General features: G+C 36.4%; 2 protein-coding genes across 2 annotated transcripts; both read right to left on the bottom strand.

Moving 5' to 3' along the window:
- Positions 1 to 2,839: 2,839 nt before the first annotated feature.
- Positions 2,840 to 9,351, bottom strand: LOC146748104 (phospholipase B1, membrane-associated-like). Its single transcript, XM_085504693.1, has 13 exons — positions 9,279 to 9,351; positions 8,413 to 8,492; positions 8,110 to 8,179; positions 7,799 to 7,857; positions 7,407 to 7,542; positions 7,206 to 7,320; positions 6,500 to 6,698; positions 5,812 to 5,900; positions 4,948 to 5,029; positions 4,723 to 4,830; positions 4,234 to 4,329; positions 4,028 to 4,096; positions 2,840 to 3,069 (listed from the first exon to the last, which is right to left on the bottom strand). The coding sequence occupies exons 1-13, from the start codon at positions 9,349 to 9,351 to the stop codon at positions 2,863 to 2,865; spliced, it is 1,383 nt and encodes a 460-aa protein (XP_085360819.1). The 3' UTR covers positions 2,840 to 2,862.
- A 633-nt stretch (positions 9,352 to 9,984) lies between these two features.
- On the bottom strand, positions 9,985 to 17,648 carry LOC146748103 (phospholipase B1, membrane-associated-like). Its single transcript, XM_085504685.1, has 12 exons — positions 17,532 to 17,648; positions 17,132 to 17,201; positions 16,994 to 17,052; positions 16,459 to 16,594; positions 15,235 to 15,349; positions 14,495 to 14,693; positions 12,928 to 13,016; positions 12,671 to 12,752; positions 12,387 to 12,494; positions 11,919 to 12,014; positions 11,623 to 11,691; positions 9,985 to 10,323 (listed from the first exon to the last, which is right to left on the bottom strand). Exons 1-12 carry the CDS (start codon positions 17,646 to 17,648, stop codon positions 10,231 to 10,233), a joined length of 1,233 nt encoding a protein of 410 aa, XP_085360811.1. The 3' UTR covers positions 9,985 to 10,230.
- Between the last annotated feature and the right edge of the window lie 450 nt (positions 17,649 to 18,098).

The following is an 18,098-nucleotide window of genomic DNA, read 5'->3' as shown; positions in this document are numbered from 1 at the left end:
GATTCTGATAACACTTGACCCGTGCCAATTTCAAAAAATGACAGTCCTATCTTTCTCTCCAGATGCAGTTTTCACATTGTATAATGTGGCTGCAGAGGGCCATTACTCTTCATACAGATGCAAGCATTGAACATGTCTGAGGTCAGGCAGTGGGGTTCTAATCACAGCAAATTCTTAATACCGAGTTTCGGTCCCTCCTTTCTTTTGGGACTGAGGCAATCTGATTAAAATCTGATGTAGTGTACGAGCTTTAATTATTTTTGCTAAAAACTTATTGTTTTTTATTACTTTTGTTATTAATGCCTTTTTATTTTATTATTTTACTTTGATTTTGTGATTTTTTTTTTTAATTCCGCCCTCCATAATACCGTAAGTCCCGTTCAAATCTCGCGTAAGTAACAGCCAGTAACAGCCCCCTGAGATTGAGGCTGCCATCTTTACCATGCTAAATAATAAAATGATGCGGTGAGGCTGGGTGTAGGTAAACTTAGGGATTCCGACATTCTGACTATCTAGCTATTCCATCAACTGTTCAACATGTTTATAAATTGTGACTTAACCGCAGCCTTTTATAAGACATGCTGTCCCAATGGAATTGACAATAAATGCTATAGCTAAGCCAACATTACCGGGTCAAGTGGCAATCATTTGTAATGCAATTACAGTGTTTTATACAGTTAAACCCATCTCGATGGACACATTTATTTTGCCATCATTATTAGACGTACAATAATGCTGTGAAATGTGTGCCTAATGACCTGGCGTTGTTGAAATCTATAACCAATGGGTCTTACTGAAAAACTCAACTGCACAAATATTCAAAAAGACTCCTTAAGATACGGTAGTAGACAATAAGACATGTTGCATGCCAAACGTTCAACAGCTAAATAACGTGATTTTCAAAATGGTGGCAATACTAGGTTCACTAGTGCAAGACAAAGTTCGAATAAATCACTCATTCATTCGCAAGTCGTTTTTTTATTATGCCTTGCACCAAACAGTAATAATAATGAAAAAAAAAATATAATACAGACACAATCCAAATAATCAATCAGAATATTGACACTAAAATAAGTGTCACTTAATTGACTACCATTAAAACCACTAAAACGAATCAAAATTTCTTGGCTTTTAACAAAAGGCTATTTGTGTTGTTGCCCACAAAATCGCGACAAAATAGTATGGTGACATATATCTGCCTGGGAGAGTGAAATCATGAAATAAAAGGTATGAACAATTTATATAATGAGAACTGGTAGCAAGGTCACGAAAAAAATAGCAAAATATACAAATCTACAACCGTCAAGTCTTTCATTTTGAGGTCGATGCCCGCTGCCTTACTCTTATGTATATCTCCGGAAGGTGCGCAGTGGATGCTTTCAAGGCGGTGCATGTACGTCTTACGTGTATGTCTTCTTGTGAATTGACTGTATTTTCCAGAATTGTAGATTTGCTCGTGGATTCTGATGATGTCAGATTTTGCTTATTGACGTTGAATATTGGCATTCGGTGAGCACATATCACAGGAAATGATACCACTGATCAAAAAACCAGAGCTAGAGCTTCCACAAATATTAATGATGCAAACATGCTTGCTATATTTTTTATTTATGTTAACCAACCGTGGGTGAATTTCATGAGAAATTGAACAATGCTTGTTGACTGATATTCTTCATCATAGTATAACAATGTAGGTCAAGGAATTGAATGTGCCAGATATGAAGTATTTATTATATCTGAGTTAAATGTAGTTATGAATAACATGATAAACCTCTTTGAAAAAAATGTATACAGTTTACTGAAACTCGCAAAATTTCTCGAAGAAATTAAAATGACTACATTGCACACGAAATTAAATTAATTAATATAATTAAAAACTCAGTCTGGTGTAAGAATCATAGGAAAAGCTATGAAAAGAAAGATAGAATGTACATAGAAAGTAATTTGAAGTGATATAGTTTAAGCTTAGTTATTTGTTAGAATGTTTACTAGGCAAACTTGTTATACTAGTAGTATTCTGATGAAAGCACTGACACGCCAATCCATTATTTTAAAATCAACAATCGATAGGGATTTCAACAACGTACAATGGACATATAACAACGGACATATAACAATGGATAGGACAAACAGGCATGGAACATAGTTTGAACAATGTGTGCAGTGGTACACAAATTAATGTGCTACACAAAATGAAATGAATGATACATGAACCTCAAGGTTAATACCAAGAAATTACATCAGGACAGTTGATGTTCAACCTAACAGAGTGCATATCATATTATGGCAGGTTGTAGCCAAATTTATATGAGTACTTATTTACCACATATTTAGTTCTTGGTGTATGTTGAAAGATATCATGGCAATTTTGGAATACTGTTTTGGTTTATGATATAATCATGCCAGCAAATGTGTATAGGACGCAACTGATAATAATGTCTTTAAAACCTGGTGAATGACATGTTACTAAATCGAATATATTTAAAAGTCTGTTATATTGAACGGGATGAGGCTCTAAGATTATACCTGAGGAGGTCCAAAACCTTTTCGGAGGTTAGTGTATTTTACATGAAATTTAATCTCCGTTTTGATTATTGGTTTTACAACAAGCATATGTCATCGTTGTAGGACAACTTTTTCTAGAACTTGGTTGTTGTTTTAGATATAATTATTATTATAAACAATCAACACGAATGTATTCGTATAAGCTGTCAGTATTGGGGACACATGAAATCGCTGCGAGCGGTTCACATCACTGCCAAAAGTTAGTTTTGATGGCTGTCACGTCTATCTTATTTGATAACAGGAAGACACGTGCCATTCAATATATGAACATGTGTTACGACTAGCATTTTTTAATATTTACATGAAAATGGCAGAAATTAGACAAAAAACAGTAACCATGTATGAAGTAAAAACATTTAAACGCGCAGCTTGAGACGTTTCAGGGACTTCACATGTTGGTTCCGGTGTTGTTGTCGGTGGGGGCGGTTTGGTTATTGGCGGATCTCCAGTAGGTGGCACGTAAAACGATGGATCACTGTTCAGCCTAGTTTTAAATACGTCAGTCTGTGGTGTGAACAGAAAGAAATATTGCAGATTAATTAAAAATGTTATTTTAGTGGGGCACGTTGCATCAGCGATGGAAACTTGGGCCGAGCTTTATTTATTGTCAAACTTACTTAAACTTGACTTGAATTCGACGCAGTCAATTGTTCATCTAACTACAAAATGAGTGTTCATACATAGTGTATGTTACGTCAGAGGGGCGTGTCTGTCTTCATGCGTAGTGTATGCTACGTCAGAGAGGCGTGTCTGTCTTCATGCGTAGTGTATGCTACGTCAGAGAGGCATGTCTGTCTTCATGCGCAGTGTATGTTACGTCAGAGAGGCATGTCTGTCTTCATATGCAGTATATATTACGTCAGATAGGCATGTCTGTCTTCATATGCAGTGTATATTACGTCAGAGAGGCATGTCTGTCTTCATGCGCAGTGTATATTACGTCAGAGAGGCATGTCTGTCTTCATGCGCAGTGTATATTACGTCAGAGAGGCATGTCTGTCTTCATGCGCAGTGTATATTACGTCAGAGAGGCATGTCTGTCTTCATATGCAGTGTATATTACGTCAGAGAGGCATGTCTGTCTTCATGCGCAGTGTATATGACGTCAGAGAGGCATGTCTGTCTTCATATGCAGTGTATATTACGTCAGAGAGGCATGTCTGTCTTCATATGCAGTGTATATTACGTCAGAGAGGCATGTCTGTCTTCATGCGCAGTGTATACGACGTCAGAGAGGCATGTCTGTCTTCATGTGCAACTGTATGTTACGTCAGAGAGGCATGCATGTCTTCATGTGCAGTGTATGTTACGACAGAGAGACATGTCTCTCTCTATGTATGGTGTATGTTATGTCAGAGATTCATATCTCGATCCTCGCATTTCGTGTTTCCTCAAGTACTGTTTTCCCAGATACTGGACCATTTGTATTTAATGTTCAGCATAAATATGTAGATTGGCTCACCTCTACTGGACAGTATGCGTACAAGTCATAAAAGTCCCAGTTATTCGTTTTATTGCCCATATCTTCGAACTATTGTTGAATAAAAATATTAACATGTCATATATTTGTAGACTTATTAAATTAAATTTTACGAAACAGTGCGAGGAATCATTACGCTTACATATTAATGTAGTTATAACCACACGTTATTACTATTAACGGCTTACCATGTTGTTCCACAATCCTCCGGCGCTTAGTTGATGGCCGAGTTCGCTGAAATGAAAACAGTCTGGTGCCATTATACTATCATCCCATTCCCCGGTCTGAAATGCATAATACACAATATTATAACTTTGGACATAAAATACCAAACTGGAAATCACTAAACAATAGTTGCAAAGAGAAAATACAAGTTTGTGAACACAATACAACTATCACCAAAATACATGTCATCTGTCTCGAAAAGAGTGAGCACATTGTACACTAAGTATGACACGTCATGTATAAAGAACTAGTAATTTTTAATGACAAACTCAATTTCAATGACGGTTTATTTAAATGTGCGTTTGGTCATGACAATTGACACAAACCAAATACAACTTTAACAAGTGCCGGTAATAAATGACATCGATTTCAATAGTCCAGTGAAATTTGGTGTGTTCGACAATAGTTGATTTGAGGAGTGATAAGACGATATATATTGCTGAGATGGTTACCTCCTCATTCCACGGTAATCCGGTATCTTCAAGGAAAGGCTGCACAACAACAGTAAAATCATCACGTGTATCATATCGTCCATAGTTGACTAATTCGCGTGTCAATTTCTGAAATTGGAAAGTATAGATACGCAAACAATTATACACATATGACATAGCATATCGCATATAAGAAATATCTATCAAATATATAATATCACATATAATATGAAGTGATTGTCTTACATGGTATTCATTTGTCAATTTCGTCATTTCCGCCACACTCTCGTTACCTGATTGAGACGCCTTGGCACAACTGCACACAAACCTGTATATTTCAAAATAAACACATTTCATATTTTAAGCCACACATATTTATTTATCAGCCTCGTAGTGTGTCACGTGATACCCATAAACCCATAAACGAACTGAAATCTATAACACTCACAATTCACTGAACGGTAAATGATATTAAATAACGCCATTGAATACTAAATAGTGTTCAATATTACTGTGATGGGTTAAATTTGATGCCTTTAAACCCTTAACTTAGGTACCCAGGAGTCGAATACTCTCCACGTTGGACTAACAAAACACACAGAAGCTGAATTCGTGTCACACTCAATTTCCGACTGCCTCGTGGCTTGTTCGCCAAGACAGCGTCAAACCAGCTTTATCAACTACTCAACTCTTAGCCAATTACAAGGGAGTATAAAGACTATAAGGCGTGGCCTTCAATCATACAGCCAATCACATGAAGTTTTTAACACATCATAACACAATTGATTAATCGTTACTGTATTAGGAAAACTACTACCGTACTGCCAATGTCAGCTTATATTTGTATGCGCCAACGATATTGTAATAACATTTTACAGTTGACATCCATATCCATCATTCGTTCCGGACCCTGGCCGAATACCCCCCAACATGCTGCATAAGCTTGAAAATAACAAGCTCATAAGAACGTGTTGACGGATCTCAGCCAGTCCTGTCATCTGGCATTAATCAGCCAGCCGTTATCAGTGAATGTCAACTACCAACAAGCGGAAATATAAATCATGACATTACCATGAAAGGACAAAGGTGTTTGTTTAACAATGCACATACCTGTGAATTACATTGCAAACCAAACTATCCAGTTTGTTGATTTCTGTCACCTGTAATACTGACACCAGGTTGACAAATGTCTTCGGTAGCTAGGAAGAGAGTAGGACGGATTGGAACAAGTATGCAAATACCGTCTCAAGTCACGTTTAGAACGAATATATTTGACTGATGTGGATGGGTACGAGAAATTTAAGCGACATGTAATAACGTTATTTATAATACAATAACAACCCATAAACTATTTACACTACCAACGTGAAATACCACGTGAAAATACATAACAAATGGCAAACAAAAATATAGACTGTATTTTTCAATCCATCAAATTCAACTACTCCACAATTAACCAATTAAGTTTATATTGCCCTCCACAATTCAATGATGGTCTTATTCTCATCGTTTCAAAGAGTTTGTCATGCCACTACACAATACATGGCGAAGGTCATATTTACTCACCAACCAACAACTTATGTTTTCGTTACCATGTCACTATTGAAAGACAACTATCAACGATGGAACAATTACTTTATTACATATCAGACTACAAAACAACTGGTTAATTATTCGCCAAGGTTTTACTATAACCCATTTTTGTGCACGTTACATAGATATTTAAACACTAACCTCGTCGCAGTTCTACTATGATTCACATGTACGCGATATTACAAAGATTTGTTCAAACACTAACCTCGGCGTGCATAATATCCAGGGCCTTACGTACGTTGTTGATATAATTCTGTGCAGTAAATCTCTCTGGATTACGACATGAACCACATAGATCATTACCACCAATGAATAATGTCACCACTTTCCAATCATGGTAATAGTTGATCTCAGGACGTGATTTCATTCGCTCAATCAAAATCAGGGCTTGCTCTGGCATATCACTATAATGAAAACAAATTCAGCATCATACCACATGATTGTGTATGCGACGGTTCATGACTTACTGTGGTGTTTGATGGGAAGGATTGGTGAAGCAGCTATCGTTTATTTACAATAGTCATTTCACAGTTCAAGTCTTTAAATGCCGTGTGATGTACATTTTGTCAATTGATGACTAACAAGGGCTCTTTATATGATTTGGGATTACTATTTGATGAACAATTTTATATATAAACACTGAGTGTGACAAATTCAGTAATACCTACTAGTTATGCGGTTATATAAACCAAGATCACGTGACGAACGCGGAAAACCTTGCCCAATGCTTGTGTCGGAAAACAGCAAGTTGTCATTATTTAACTCATCTACGTACATTTGCGTAGTGAATCAGCGGAGCTTGATTCATAATCAATTTGTTGTATGTTTTGAATTGTCGACACGCTCATTGCCAATGTGAAATAGCTATGGTACATAGTACCAGAAATCGTTCTCATTAACATATTACTTACTCTGATGTTGCTCCACCGACAGCTACGTTTAAATTTGAACCTTCGTCATTTTCACTCCCTCTGCCAAGAGAGTATCCAACCAATTCATTTTCCGATTCGTACTGCATTAAAATGGCTAAAAGAATAAAAGGGGTAATCACATAAAATATAAAAAAAATAAAATAAAATAAAATAAAAAATGTCCATGGTGACATTACGTACTTGGTAAGGTGACAGTGGTTCCATTGACGGGATTTGGATCGCCTCCTACGCTAAATGACACACCTCTGGCCTCCTCACTTTCCCAAAACGGTAAAATCAGATCAACGACATTCTCTGCTAGGGCTCCATAGGCAGCCTGGGCAATATTGCATGGTGTTCATGATTGGCAAGAAACATAACGAGATAAAACAAAATGAAATGAGATTGAAATTGTAAACTGTAATTGTAATATACTTGAAGACAAGTGAAATTATTTACCACTAAATCATATTTGTTTACATTAAATAAGTAAACCTTGTAAATCATTATATCTTTATTTAAACAGTTAGTTGCTCCAAGTATTTTGGTATTTTTTTTAGAATATCAGATCGTAATGACAGTTTATAACTCACGGTTAAAGAATCTCCCATCGCTCCAATCACTTTGATATCCGTGGGATGCAGTGAATGTACTGAAATATAACCAACAATTATACTAGCATATATCATGTGTTTTCAATAAACTAAAATATTATGTGATTGTGTAAATGCTGAAAGCCGGATTATCGCGAAACAAACTCGAAAACTGTGTCTTTTTAGACGCCCTCTTGCGACACCGGTCATGAATGTTACCGGTCTGGGCTTCATAACACGATACAATAGTTGACAGGTTCATTATTATTCCACCACTCGCTAATGTCAAAATTTGCAATTACGCCAATTACCGTTTATGTCCGTTCTGTTTTGTGGAATACTTATATTGCACGGGAACGAGGTTGGTATGTCGTAGTACGTCTGTAGAGTAATGCATACACTGCGTTAAAAACAAACATCAATCCAATCTAACCATGGAGGTAACATATAATTCGTAGCACTTACTGAACAAACTTGCACAGCTTGCTAATTTAATGTTAACATTTTTATACAGGTTGCCAGTGTAAGCAACATAAACACTGCTATACAGGTTCCTAATATAAACGAGATATCCATTGGAGCCCTGGTTGTGGCTGTAACGAAATGTAGCTTACCATGGGTTTGTGCACTATCACTTCCTTGGGTAAATCCTTCGTCTTTAACAGTTCGATGGCACGCTTATAATCGTTCCACACTACCAATGACACAAATTTAGTACAGTAAGTATCGTTCTCATATATTCAATTTCTGCATTTACCGTACTTTCCCGATCATAAGACCAGGGGCCTGAACATCGGCTAAATTAGGGGGTGGGCTTATACTCGGTATATAAAAAAACATTATTTCGCGCCGTTGGTGGCGCTACTAAAATCTAATAGTAATCGCGCCCAATAACGGTTAAAACGCTCGGTTGCGTTCCTGCTGTAAATACGGGGATTAAAGTATCGTTATTGTAGTGAAATGATGCACGTTATACACTAAAACTGGGAAGAAACAGCGTTCTGTTTCCGTACTTACAAGCACACTTTGTATCAAGAAAAATTGAGCTTCCCTCTTTTCATCATTTTTTTTAAAGTTCCACACATTAATTACCTGCTTTAACCTATACTATCCATTATGACTGTGATTATGGCATGTGCGACCTCTACCCACTAATACAATACAACGTGGCTTTTGGCGGAAATGTAGTGATTGAAAATATTATGTTGTTCTTGAAGATTTATTTCAGTGATCATCGTTTTGTCCACAATTTATTATATTACCATGTGTCATCATTGTCCGGTCAAAACGCTACCGTTAAGTAGCAGTTGTTTTTACTACAGAGGTTAACATGGGGTGTTTTATGAGAGTACGATACTCAACATGCGACAAGTAAGATAAGAAAACATGTTCAATAAATAAAAAGACACTTACAATGCGTCAAATCACGTATAGTGACAATATATATCACAATTCGTATATCAGTAATGCATATACTTACCACTGTGCTTGTCGTCCGACTGAACTCCGCGTAAGAATAACAGTGCACAGACCAGAAAAACAGAGGCTGCCATCTTTACTATTTCTATCAATACAATGCCGTGAGGCCCAAGCACTTAGATGCAGGTAACCTTAGATAATCTGATATCACGATATAGTAATCAGCATCAGTGTTCTTACAAATTAGCCAAATGTTATCACCCCTGTGCCATTCCGTTTCCCTCTCCAGGGTCGTGAATAAAGCAGGTTACACACGAGTTAAACGAACTTTTTTGCTGAATGTCAACTAAATATACCGATCTACATAACTGTCGTATGTATGGCTCCTTATTTGGGATATTGTCGAATCGGGACGTGGAAGGGTTACTTGCGATGAAAGTAGGGGATGTGATTTGGGTATGCTGGTGATAAAAACATGATACTTGTAATAAATGAGTGGCGTTGGAAGTGTATTGGTGATGAAAACAAGGGACATGGAAGTTTATTGATGGAAGCAAGGAACATTAAAGGCCACTGATGGTGAAAGCAATATGCATGGAAGGTACTGATGGTGAAAAATGGTGAAAGCAATATGCATGGAAGGTACTGATTGTGAAAACGAAGGACAATGGTAATGAAAGCAAAATTACGATTTTTATATAATGAATTTAATGCATGATTAACATACGTAAAGACGTTCCAAATCGTCAAGTACAAAATAAATATACTTTTAATACATTTGTACTGTACTTTTAATGCACTCATTTTTTGGAGAAAAATACATTTCAATATGCATAAGGTAAACTTTAAATTACATTAAATGCTGGTAAGACAAACTCAATTTACAATTCCTAAACACTGTATGGTATAAGACCTTGCTTCTGATCAATAGCCCGTGCCAAACATGTATGGTAGGCATTGTTGGATGCAGTCGTCGGTAACTATACCCCAAGTATGGTTAAATTGGACTAGTATCATGTTTCGGGTTCGCGAGTGATCGGTGGATATCCGGTCGGGGGTACGTAGAACGCTGGGTCGCTGTTCAACCTCGTTTTAAAGACGTCGTTCTGTTGTATACATAACAAGAAACATTATAACATGATTGAGTGTTGAGAGCAGTAGAATATAGCGCACATGGATGTCCATTTTCATGTGCTGTGTCTTATAAGCATAACGTATTTGAAAATATTCATTTTTGAATTCAAAATATTCACCTGTCAATTTAACTGCAAAATGAGTTTTGTTATGAGCTCACCCCCAGCTAATCCCTGTTCACACATGTACTACCTACGCAAGCCTGTCATCACTAAACTTCGCATTATGCGATTTTAAATTAAATTTCAACCCTATATAGGCATGTTATTTAATTAAACTAAATTAAATTAAGGCGGCATGTACATACACAGATTCCGGGGCACTCTCAAGCACACCAACATGAGGTGCAGCATTAGAAATGCTGAGTTCGAGTTCGAACATCGAGTTACGAAAACAGGCAACATGGATTTGTTCTTTTGTTTAACGTCCGAATTTAGTAACAGGAATTTTAATTAACAGTTAACTTCGAGTTACGGGAACAAACTATATTGTCCGTAGCACGTGGTTCGGATAACTGTTAATCAAAGTCCGTGGTACTAAATGTGGGCGTTCAACAAAAACAACTCGAACAATTTAGCATCTCGCAGTATGAAACTCTTTACCATAAACTGTCAAATTTAGAGTATTTTGGTCAAAACTAGAATGTCAGGCAACGGTGGATCTGCTCGAAAATATGTTATAACAAAATGCGGACGATGTAGTCAAAATCCTGTGTGTGTGCCAGGGTTTTATGCCGGTTTTTGCATTTTTGTTTTAAACGATTTAGTTCATACATGAAAAACTCGGGAAAAAATAGTCCATCAAAAATTATCGAAAATACTGGGAATCGCTTACTGTTGCGGCCAAATCAGACAAGATGATTAGATGACTTGATGAAAATCAAGACAGTCTTGCTACCCCAGGACTCAATATAAACCCCGTAAATGCGGCACCTTCTCGCTAGTGTGTCCCTCGGGTGTCAGAGAGAGAGAGAGTGTGAGAGATGTCCCCCTTCATACACAGTGTCATCAGTGGCTGATCCAGCAAAATGTATTGGGGGGGGGCAAGCTTCGCTTAATATTACGGAGCGTAAATCGCAGAGAAACTATGCGTAATCCAGATGATATGAATCGTCATGCGTTTTGGCTGAAGCATGGCCCCCCTGCCCTCCCCCTGGATTCGCCACTGGGTGACATGGAGGCACGTCTTCCTTCTTGTACAGTGTTATGGCAGTTGATTGGTTTACTTGACTGAATGGAACATATATACATTTGAAAAATAGAAGTCCTCACCTGTACTGGGCAATATATGTACAAGTTATAATAGTCAACGTTATTCGTCTTATTACCCATATCTTCGAACTATGAATTAGTAATAGAAAGATGTCATCAATTTGTAGGTAGGGAAATTGCCAGAATTAAAAAATAAATAAAAGTATATCTGATATAAATGTGTTGATTACAAATGCATTCAAATATATCTGATGATAATTCCGATCTAATGCCATAATATCAAATCAATTTGGGAATAGGTTTCATGAACTTGATTACACATCGGCGCATTAATCACATTACAATTACTGGCTTACCATATTGTTCCACAGTCCCCCAGCACTAAGTTTGTGCCCGAGTTCACTAAAATGAAAACAGTCGGGGGACATTATACTGTCATCCCATTCCTGGGTCTGAAATAATATTAATGATCAAGAATTTAATAAATACAAATGCACGTAAACCTGGAGTATATGCGTATACCTGTTTTGGATTCTGGATAATGCGTTTTTTTGGACTGTTAATCTTCATAAAAGTACGTCGATTCTAGGGAACTAAACGTTACTGTTTGTCAATGACAAATTTATATTCAAATAATTACTACGTCAGTTTATTTGAATATGCGTTCGATCATGGTATTTGAAACGCCCCATTATAACAGAATACAACCGATGGATGCTGGTAATAAATTACAGGATTCCAACAGTCATGGTAGTGAAATTTAGTGTGTTCGATTTTAGTTGATTTAAAGTTCAATGAATAGGTTATAAATTGCTAACAATTACCTCCTCATTCCACGGCAATCCGGTATCTTCAAAGAATGGTTGCACAACAACAGTGAAATCATCACGTGTATCATATCGTCCATAGTTGACTAACTCGCGTGTCAATTTCTAAAATGAGAATAAATAGATTTCGTATCAGTACATAACATATAACACCTAAAGATGATATATCTAACATACACATGTACTGTAATCACATAACATAGTCCATCACCGTCTGTCAGGATGGTCCAGTGAGCGATCGAGTTCGTTCATTCGTTTGTTTCATCAGAGAAATGACTTACCTGGTATTCACCTGTCAATTTCGATATTTCCGCCACACTCTCGTTACCTGATTGAGAAGCCTTGGCACAACTGCACGCAAACCTGCATGTTTGAATAAACACATTTCATGTAAATAAATGTATTCGGGTTATGCACGTCTCATGGGACAAGACTCGACGACTGTAGCGACTCTACTTTGAAATGGAATCCATAGTACTACTATGAACTGGATAGTATAACATAAATTGTGTTCAAAGGTGTTTAAGAATATACATACCTGTGAACTATATTGCAAACCAAACTATCCATTTTGTTAATTTCTGTTACCTTCAATACTGACACCAGATTGAGAAACGTTTTCGGCAGCTAAGAAGAGGGTAAGACATATTAAAACAAATGGTCATTGAAGCCACCATACCACAGTTATCGCACCTCACACATGTTTGTTGAAGCCACACTTACCGTTTCACCAACCAATGATCGTTGAATCACCACAACTCCCGTGCGCCCACAACCTCTGATCCTTATAGCCACCACACCACAGTTACCCCAAAGACCCCAACAAATAACAAATGACAAACAGGTCGTCGTATGTCCTAAAGCATAAAATGTAACTACATCACAAACCAACGCCAAAAGTATTAGTTGCTCTCAGTGTTAGCGACCAACGCTATCAATTAACAGATATCTAAGTTACTGGGCCACAAAACAACAGCAACAGTCTTTGTGTATACTTCACCATACAACGATGGTCTTATTCATAATGTGACTAACAAACCGACAATATATCATACTCAAATGGTCTTATTTACTATGCTACAATTAGTCTAGTAGAAATGTCTCAAATCGAAGTCTTTAAACAAATGAAAAGGCACGTAATGTCGCACAGAGGTAGATTTGTAAATATGCATTAAAAACATGTCGTGTATTCGATATCATTCGGTGATATACGAACATTCAGACTTGTAACAAATACAACATACCACTTCAAAATAAAGTATATCGTTATCTACCTAAATGACACAAAATAATCACTGCGCATGAAAAAATAAAGATGACTTCAGGAAATAAACAAAGCCGATTTTCTTAAAAGACGTCTCCAGCAATTCATGATTGTTACATATATTTTGTGTCTAAAAATGTCAAATTGTGGATATGTTTATTACAATGTCTTCAAGTCAGTAAATTAATAATGGCCTAATTTACTACTCCACCATATAATGTTGATCCTATTTATTACACACGCAATTATATAACCATTTTTAAGTCTCTGTGTCAGGTTAATCAATAAATAAACAATTCACAAGCAATATGTGATCATTTTAAGTTTCTTAAAAAACATTTATCAGTTTGACATTTGTTTACGGCATTCCTTTGCTAGACGTCGTGCCAGAATCACAGTTTAGAATTAAAAACAGACGACATAGATTGTTGTAATATTTTCTTCAAAAAGTTTGGTTTGTGAACATATTATTAATTCATCATTCAGTGAAAATGTATTAATCAACATCATATGTAGAAGTTTCATTGGAATTCTTTGTTTTTTGTTATCGAATATATATTCCTCTAGACATTCTTACTCACTTTCTAGTCAGTGATATATACAATTTGTTAAATTTGTCTTCCTATACATAATTCGAATGGGATTAAGCTGTTCATATTACCACCTGCCATACTTAAGGTTTCTTGTTTGCATTTGTTGTTCATTGGATGTATAGTTTTCACAATAATATTAGATAAGTACGCCACCCACCAATATATCAACAACAGTGATGGAGACCTCGTCGTAGTTCTACTATGATTCACATGTACGCAATATTACAAATATTTGTTCAAACACTAACCTCGGCGTGCATAATATCCAGGGCCTTACGTACGTTGTTGATATAATTCTGTGCAGTAAATCTCTCTGGATTACGACATGAACCACATAGATCATTACCACCAATGAATAATGTCACCACTTTCCAATCATGGTAATAGTTGATCTCAGGACGCGATTTCATTCGCTCAATCAAAATCAGGGCTTGCTCTGGCATATCACTATAATGAAAACAAATTCAGCATCATACCACATGATTGTGTATGCGACGGTCCATGACTTACAGTGTGATGTTTGCTGGGGAGAATTTGACTTTTTATGTTCATGCTGACGAGGATTTGTGAACCAGCTAGCATTTATTTACAATAGAAATAATGAAAGGTGTTTTAATCAGTCATTTCACAGTACCTAGATGTGATGCGATGTGGTTTTCCTAGTAGCGGACTTTGTAGTAAGGCGCATGCGTCAAGACTTAAAAATTAATAATAAATGGTGCCTTATGTCAATATTCAGACGTTACCACTTGTCAAATTTGTAGTCGTACATTAGACGCATCCACAAAACTGACAGAAAAAGCCTTACCTTACCTTATTAATGATATAAAATTGAAGACCTATTTACGCTTCATTATCCTTGTCCGTTGGTACCTCGATCTCATATACCATGCCAAAACCAGATTACAACACATAATCACGGAAATTATAAAACTAACAATAACCAGGGCGTTATACAAGAATTCGTTTTCATTAACGTGTTACTTACTAGGATGTTGCTCCACCGACAGCTACGTTTAAATTTGAACCTTTGTCATTAATACCCCCTCTGCCAAGAGAGTATCCAACCAATTCATTCTCCGATTCGTACTGCATTAAAATGGCTTATAGAACAAAAAGGGATTGTTACATGAAAAAAATAACAATATGCTTGTTATATATACAATATGGTTATATATGTCAGTTACGTACTTGGTAATGTGACAGTGGTTTCATTACAATATGGTTACATATGTCAGTTACGTACTTGCTAAGGTGACAGTGGTACCATTACAATATGGTTATATATGTCAGTTACGTACTTGATAAGGTGACAGTGGTACCATTACAATATGGTTATATATGTCAGTTACGTACTTGGTAAGGTGACAGTGGTACCAATACAATATGTTTATATATGTCAGTTACGTACTTGGTAAGGTGACAGTGGTTTCACTACAATATGGTTATATATGTCAGTTACGTATTTGGTAAGGTGACACTGGTTTCATTACAATATGGTTATATATGTCAGTTACGTACTTGGTAATGTGACAGTGGTTTCATTACAATATGGTTACATATGTCAGTTACGTACTTGCTAAGGTGACAGTGGTACCATTACAATATGGTTATATATGTCAGTTACGTACTTGGTAAGGTTACAGTGGTTTCATTACAATATATATGTCAGTTACGTACTTGGTTAGGGGACAGTGGTACTATTACAACATGGTTATATATGTCAGTTACGTACTTGGTAAGGTGACAGTGGTTTCATTACAATATATATGTTAGTTACGTACTTGGTTAGGGGACAGTGGTACCATTACAATATGGTTATATATGTCAGTTACGTACTTGGTAAGGTGACAGTGGTTTCATTATAATATATATGTCAGTTACGTACTTGGTTAGGGGACAGTGGTACCATTACAATATGGTTATATATGTCAGTTACGTACTTGGTAAGGTGACATTGGTTTCATTACAATATGGTTATATATGTCAGTTACGTACTTGGTAAGGTGACACTGGTTTCATTACAATATGGTTATATATGTCAGTTACGTACTTGGTACGGTGACAGTGGTTTCATTACAATATATATGTCAGTTACGTGCTTGGTAAGGGGACAGTGGTACCATTACAATATGGTTGTATATGTCAGTTACGTACTTGGTAAGGTGACAGTGGTACCATTACAATGTGGTTATATATATCAGTTACGTACTTGGTAAGGTGACAGTCGTTCCATTGACGGGATTTGGATCGCCTCCGACGCTAAATGACACACCTCTGGCCTCCTCACTTTCCCAAAGCGGAAAAACTAGATCAACGATATTTTCTGCTAGGGCTCCATAGGCAGCCTGGAAAGAAAATAAATAAATAAAAAGTTACACATATATGTATATTTAAACCACTGGATCACTCAACGTATTATTATGTTATATTGTGTTATCGTCGTGACACGCACCATTATAGCGTAGGATTGTTTGAGATTATAAGCGATCTGAAACATTTAGAATTCTATACATACATGTTATTATTTGTTCATTTCGTGTTATTTTTCGCGATGTAGCACTAGTATAACTCCCGACGACTATGTTATGCTGTGTGTTCAATTAATATTGAGCTGGTGTTTTGATGTTAATGTATTGCCTTATCGTGTGACCACAGCTTCACGGCTGGTATCTTCATTGTTACTAAACATTGCAACTAACGGTTATTTTTAAAATATTAGACCATAATAACAATTGACGACTCACAGTTAAGGAATCTCCCATCGCACCGATCACTTTGATATCAGAAGGACGCAGTGAATGTACTGAAAGATGAAAATCAATGAGTTTTAAAATAACATAATTGTTTGTGAACAATTGTAGCTGAATACGTGACACACTTACCGTTAATGTCCGTCTTGTTCAATGGTATATCTACGTCACATGGGAACGATGAGGGTGGATCGTGGTAAGTCTGTCAAATAATATATGAACTACGTTAAAAAACAACGTCTTCAGTAAAAGTCCAATCTAATATTAAAAAGCTATAAGAAAATCCATTACGAAACGGAATACAAGTTGCTGGATTACACCCAGGTTGTCAGTGTAAGCAATGCTACATTTCTAGTCTAAACAACGTGAATAATGGTATCCAGATGGCTAGTGTAAATTGCATAAATAATGCTAACTAGGTTGCTATGAACAACATAAACAAATTGTTGTGTAAACAATGCTGTACAGTTTGCAGTTGTAAACAACATAACTAACTTCACCCTGATTGTGACTTTGACGTAGGATGGCTTACCGTCGATTTATACTCTGTAGTATCCTTGTATAATTCCCTCGTCTGTAAGAATTCGATAGCACGCATATAATCTGTCCACACTACCAATGACACAAATTTAGCACAGTAAGTATCCATTTTATGTTCATGTCAGAGGCCATTGAACTACTTACAACATAAATCACCGCAAACTCTTTACAAACAAATGAATACAATACTTGTAATATGGTGAAAATAGATTACTAGGAGAATAATATTTTAGTATACAAAAGTATGAAATGGGAAAAGATAACATAACATTAACATGTATGGACAGCGACTTTATATAAGCAGTACCATGTAAATTTCCATTATTACACCAAGAATAAAAGATCCATCAAAACCTGTATAGGTACGTCAGGGTATTGCAATAATTACCGCTTTTTACGTCAAGATTTTCTTAACGGATTCTGGTAATTTACACCGGTCTGATTGAAATTTACATTTGAGACACCTTGAATTTGTACCAGAATGATGACCGCCAAAAAATCTAAATAGCCATAAATTCACCTAAAATAAGCCCTTGTTCCTATTAATTAATTAATTAGT

This window comes from Saccoglossus kowalevskii, chromosome 2 (genome assembly GCF_978046115.1).
Source record: "Saccoglossus kowalevskii chromosome 2, keSacKowa6.1, whole genome shotgun sequence".
Classification (NCBI taxonomy): Eukaryota; Metazoa; Hemichordata; class Enteropneusta; family Harrimaniidae; genus Saccoglossus; species Saccoglossus kowalevskii.
Note: the sequence above shows the minus strand (reverse complement) of the source record. Positions and strands in the feature narration are given on the sequence as shown.

Excerpts from the sequence above, each read along its gene's own strand:
- LOC146748103 (XM_085504685.1), bottom strand. The coding sequence starts at position 17,648 with ATGGATACTTACTGTGCTAAATTTGTGTCATTGGTAGTGTGGACAGAT. Across the intron at positions 12,015-12,386 it reads GATTGCCGTGGAATGAGGAG|ACCCAGGAATGGGATGACAG; the intron begins GTAATTGTTAGC and ends ATATTATTTCAG. Across the intron at positions 10,324-11,622 it reads ACATATATTGCCCAGTACAG|AACGACGTCTTTAAAACGAG; the intron begins GTGAGGACTTCT and ends TGTATACAACAG.
- LOC146748104 (XM_085504693.1), bottom strand. The coding sequence starts at position 9,351 with ATGGCAGCCTCTGTTTTTCTGGTCTGTGCACTGTTATTCTTACGCGGA. Across the intron at positions 8,493-9,278 it reads GTCGGACGACAAGCACAGTG|TGTGGAACGATTATAAGCGT; the intron begins GTAAGTATATGC and ends TGTCATTGGTAG. Across the intron at positions 6,699-7,205 it reads GTCGGTGGAGCAACATCAGA|TGATATGCCAGAGCAAGCCC; the intron begins GTAAGTAATATG and ends TTTTCATTATAG.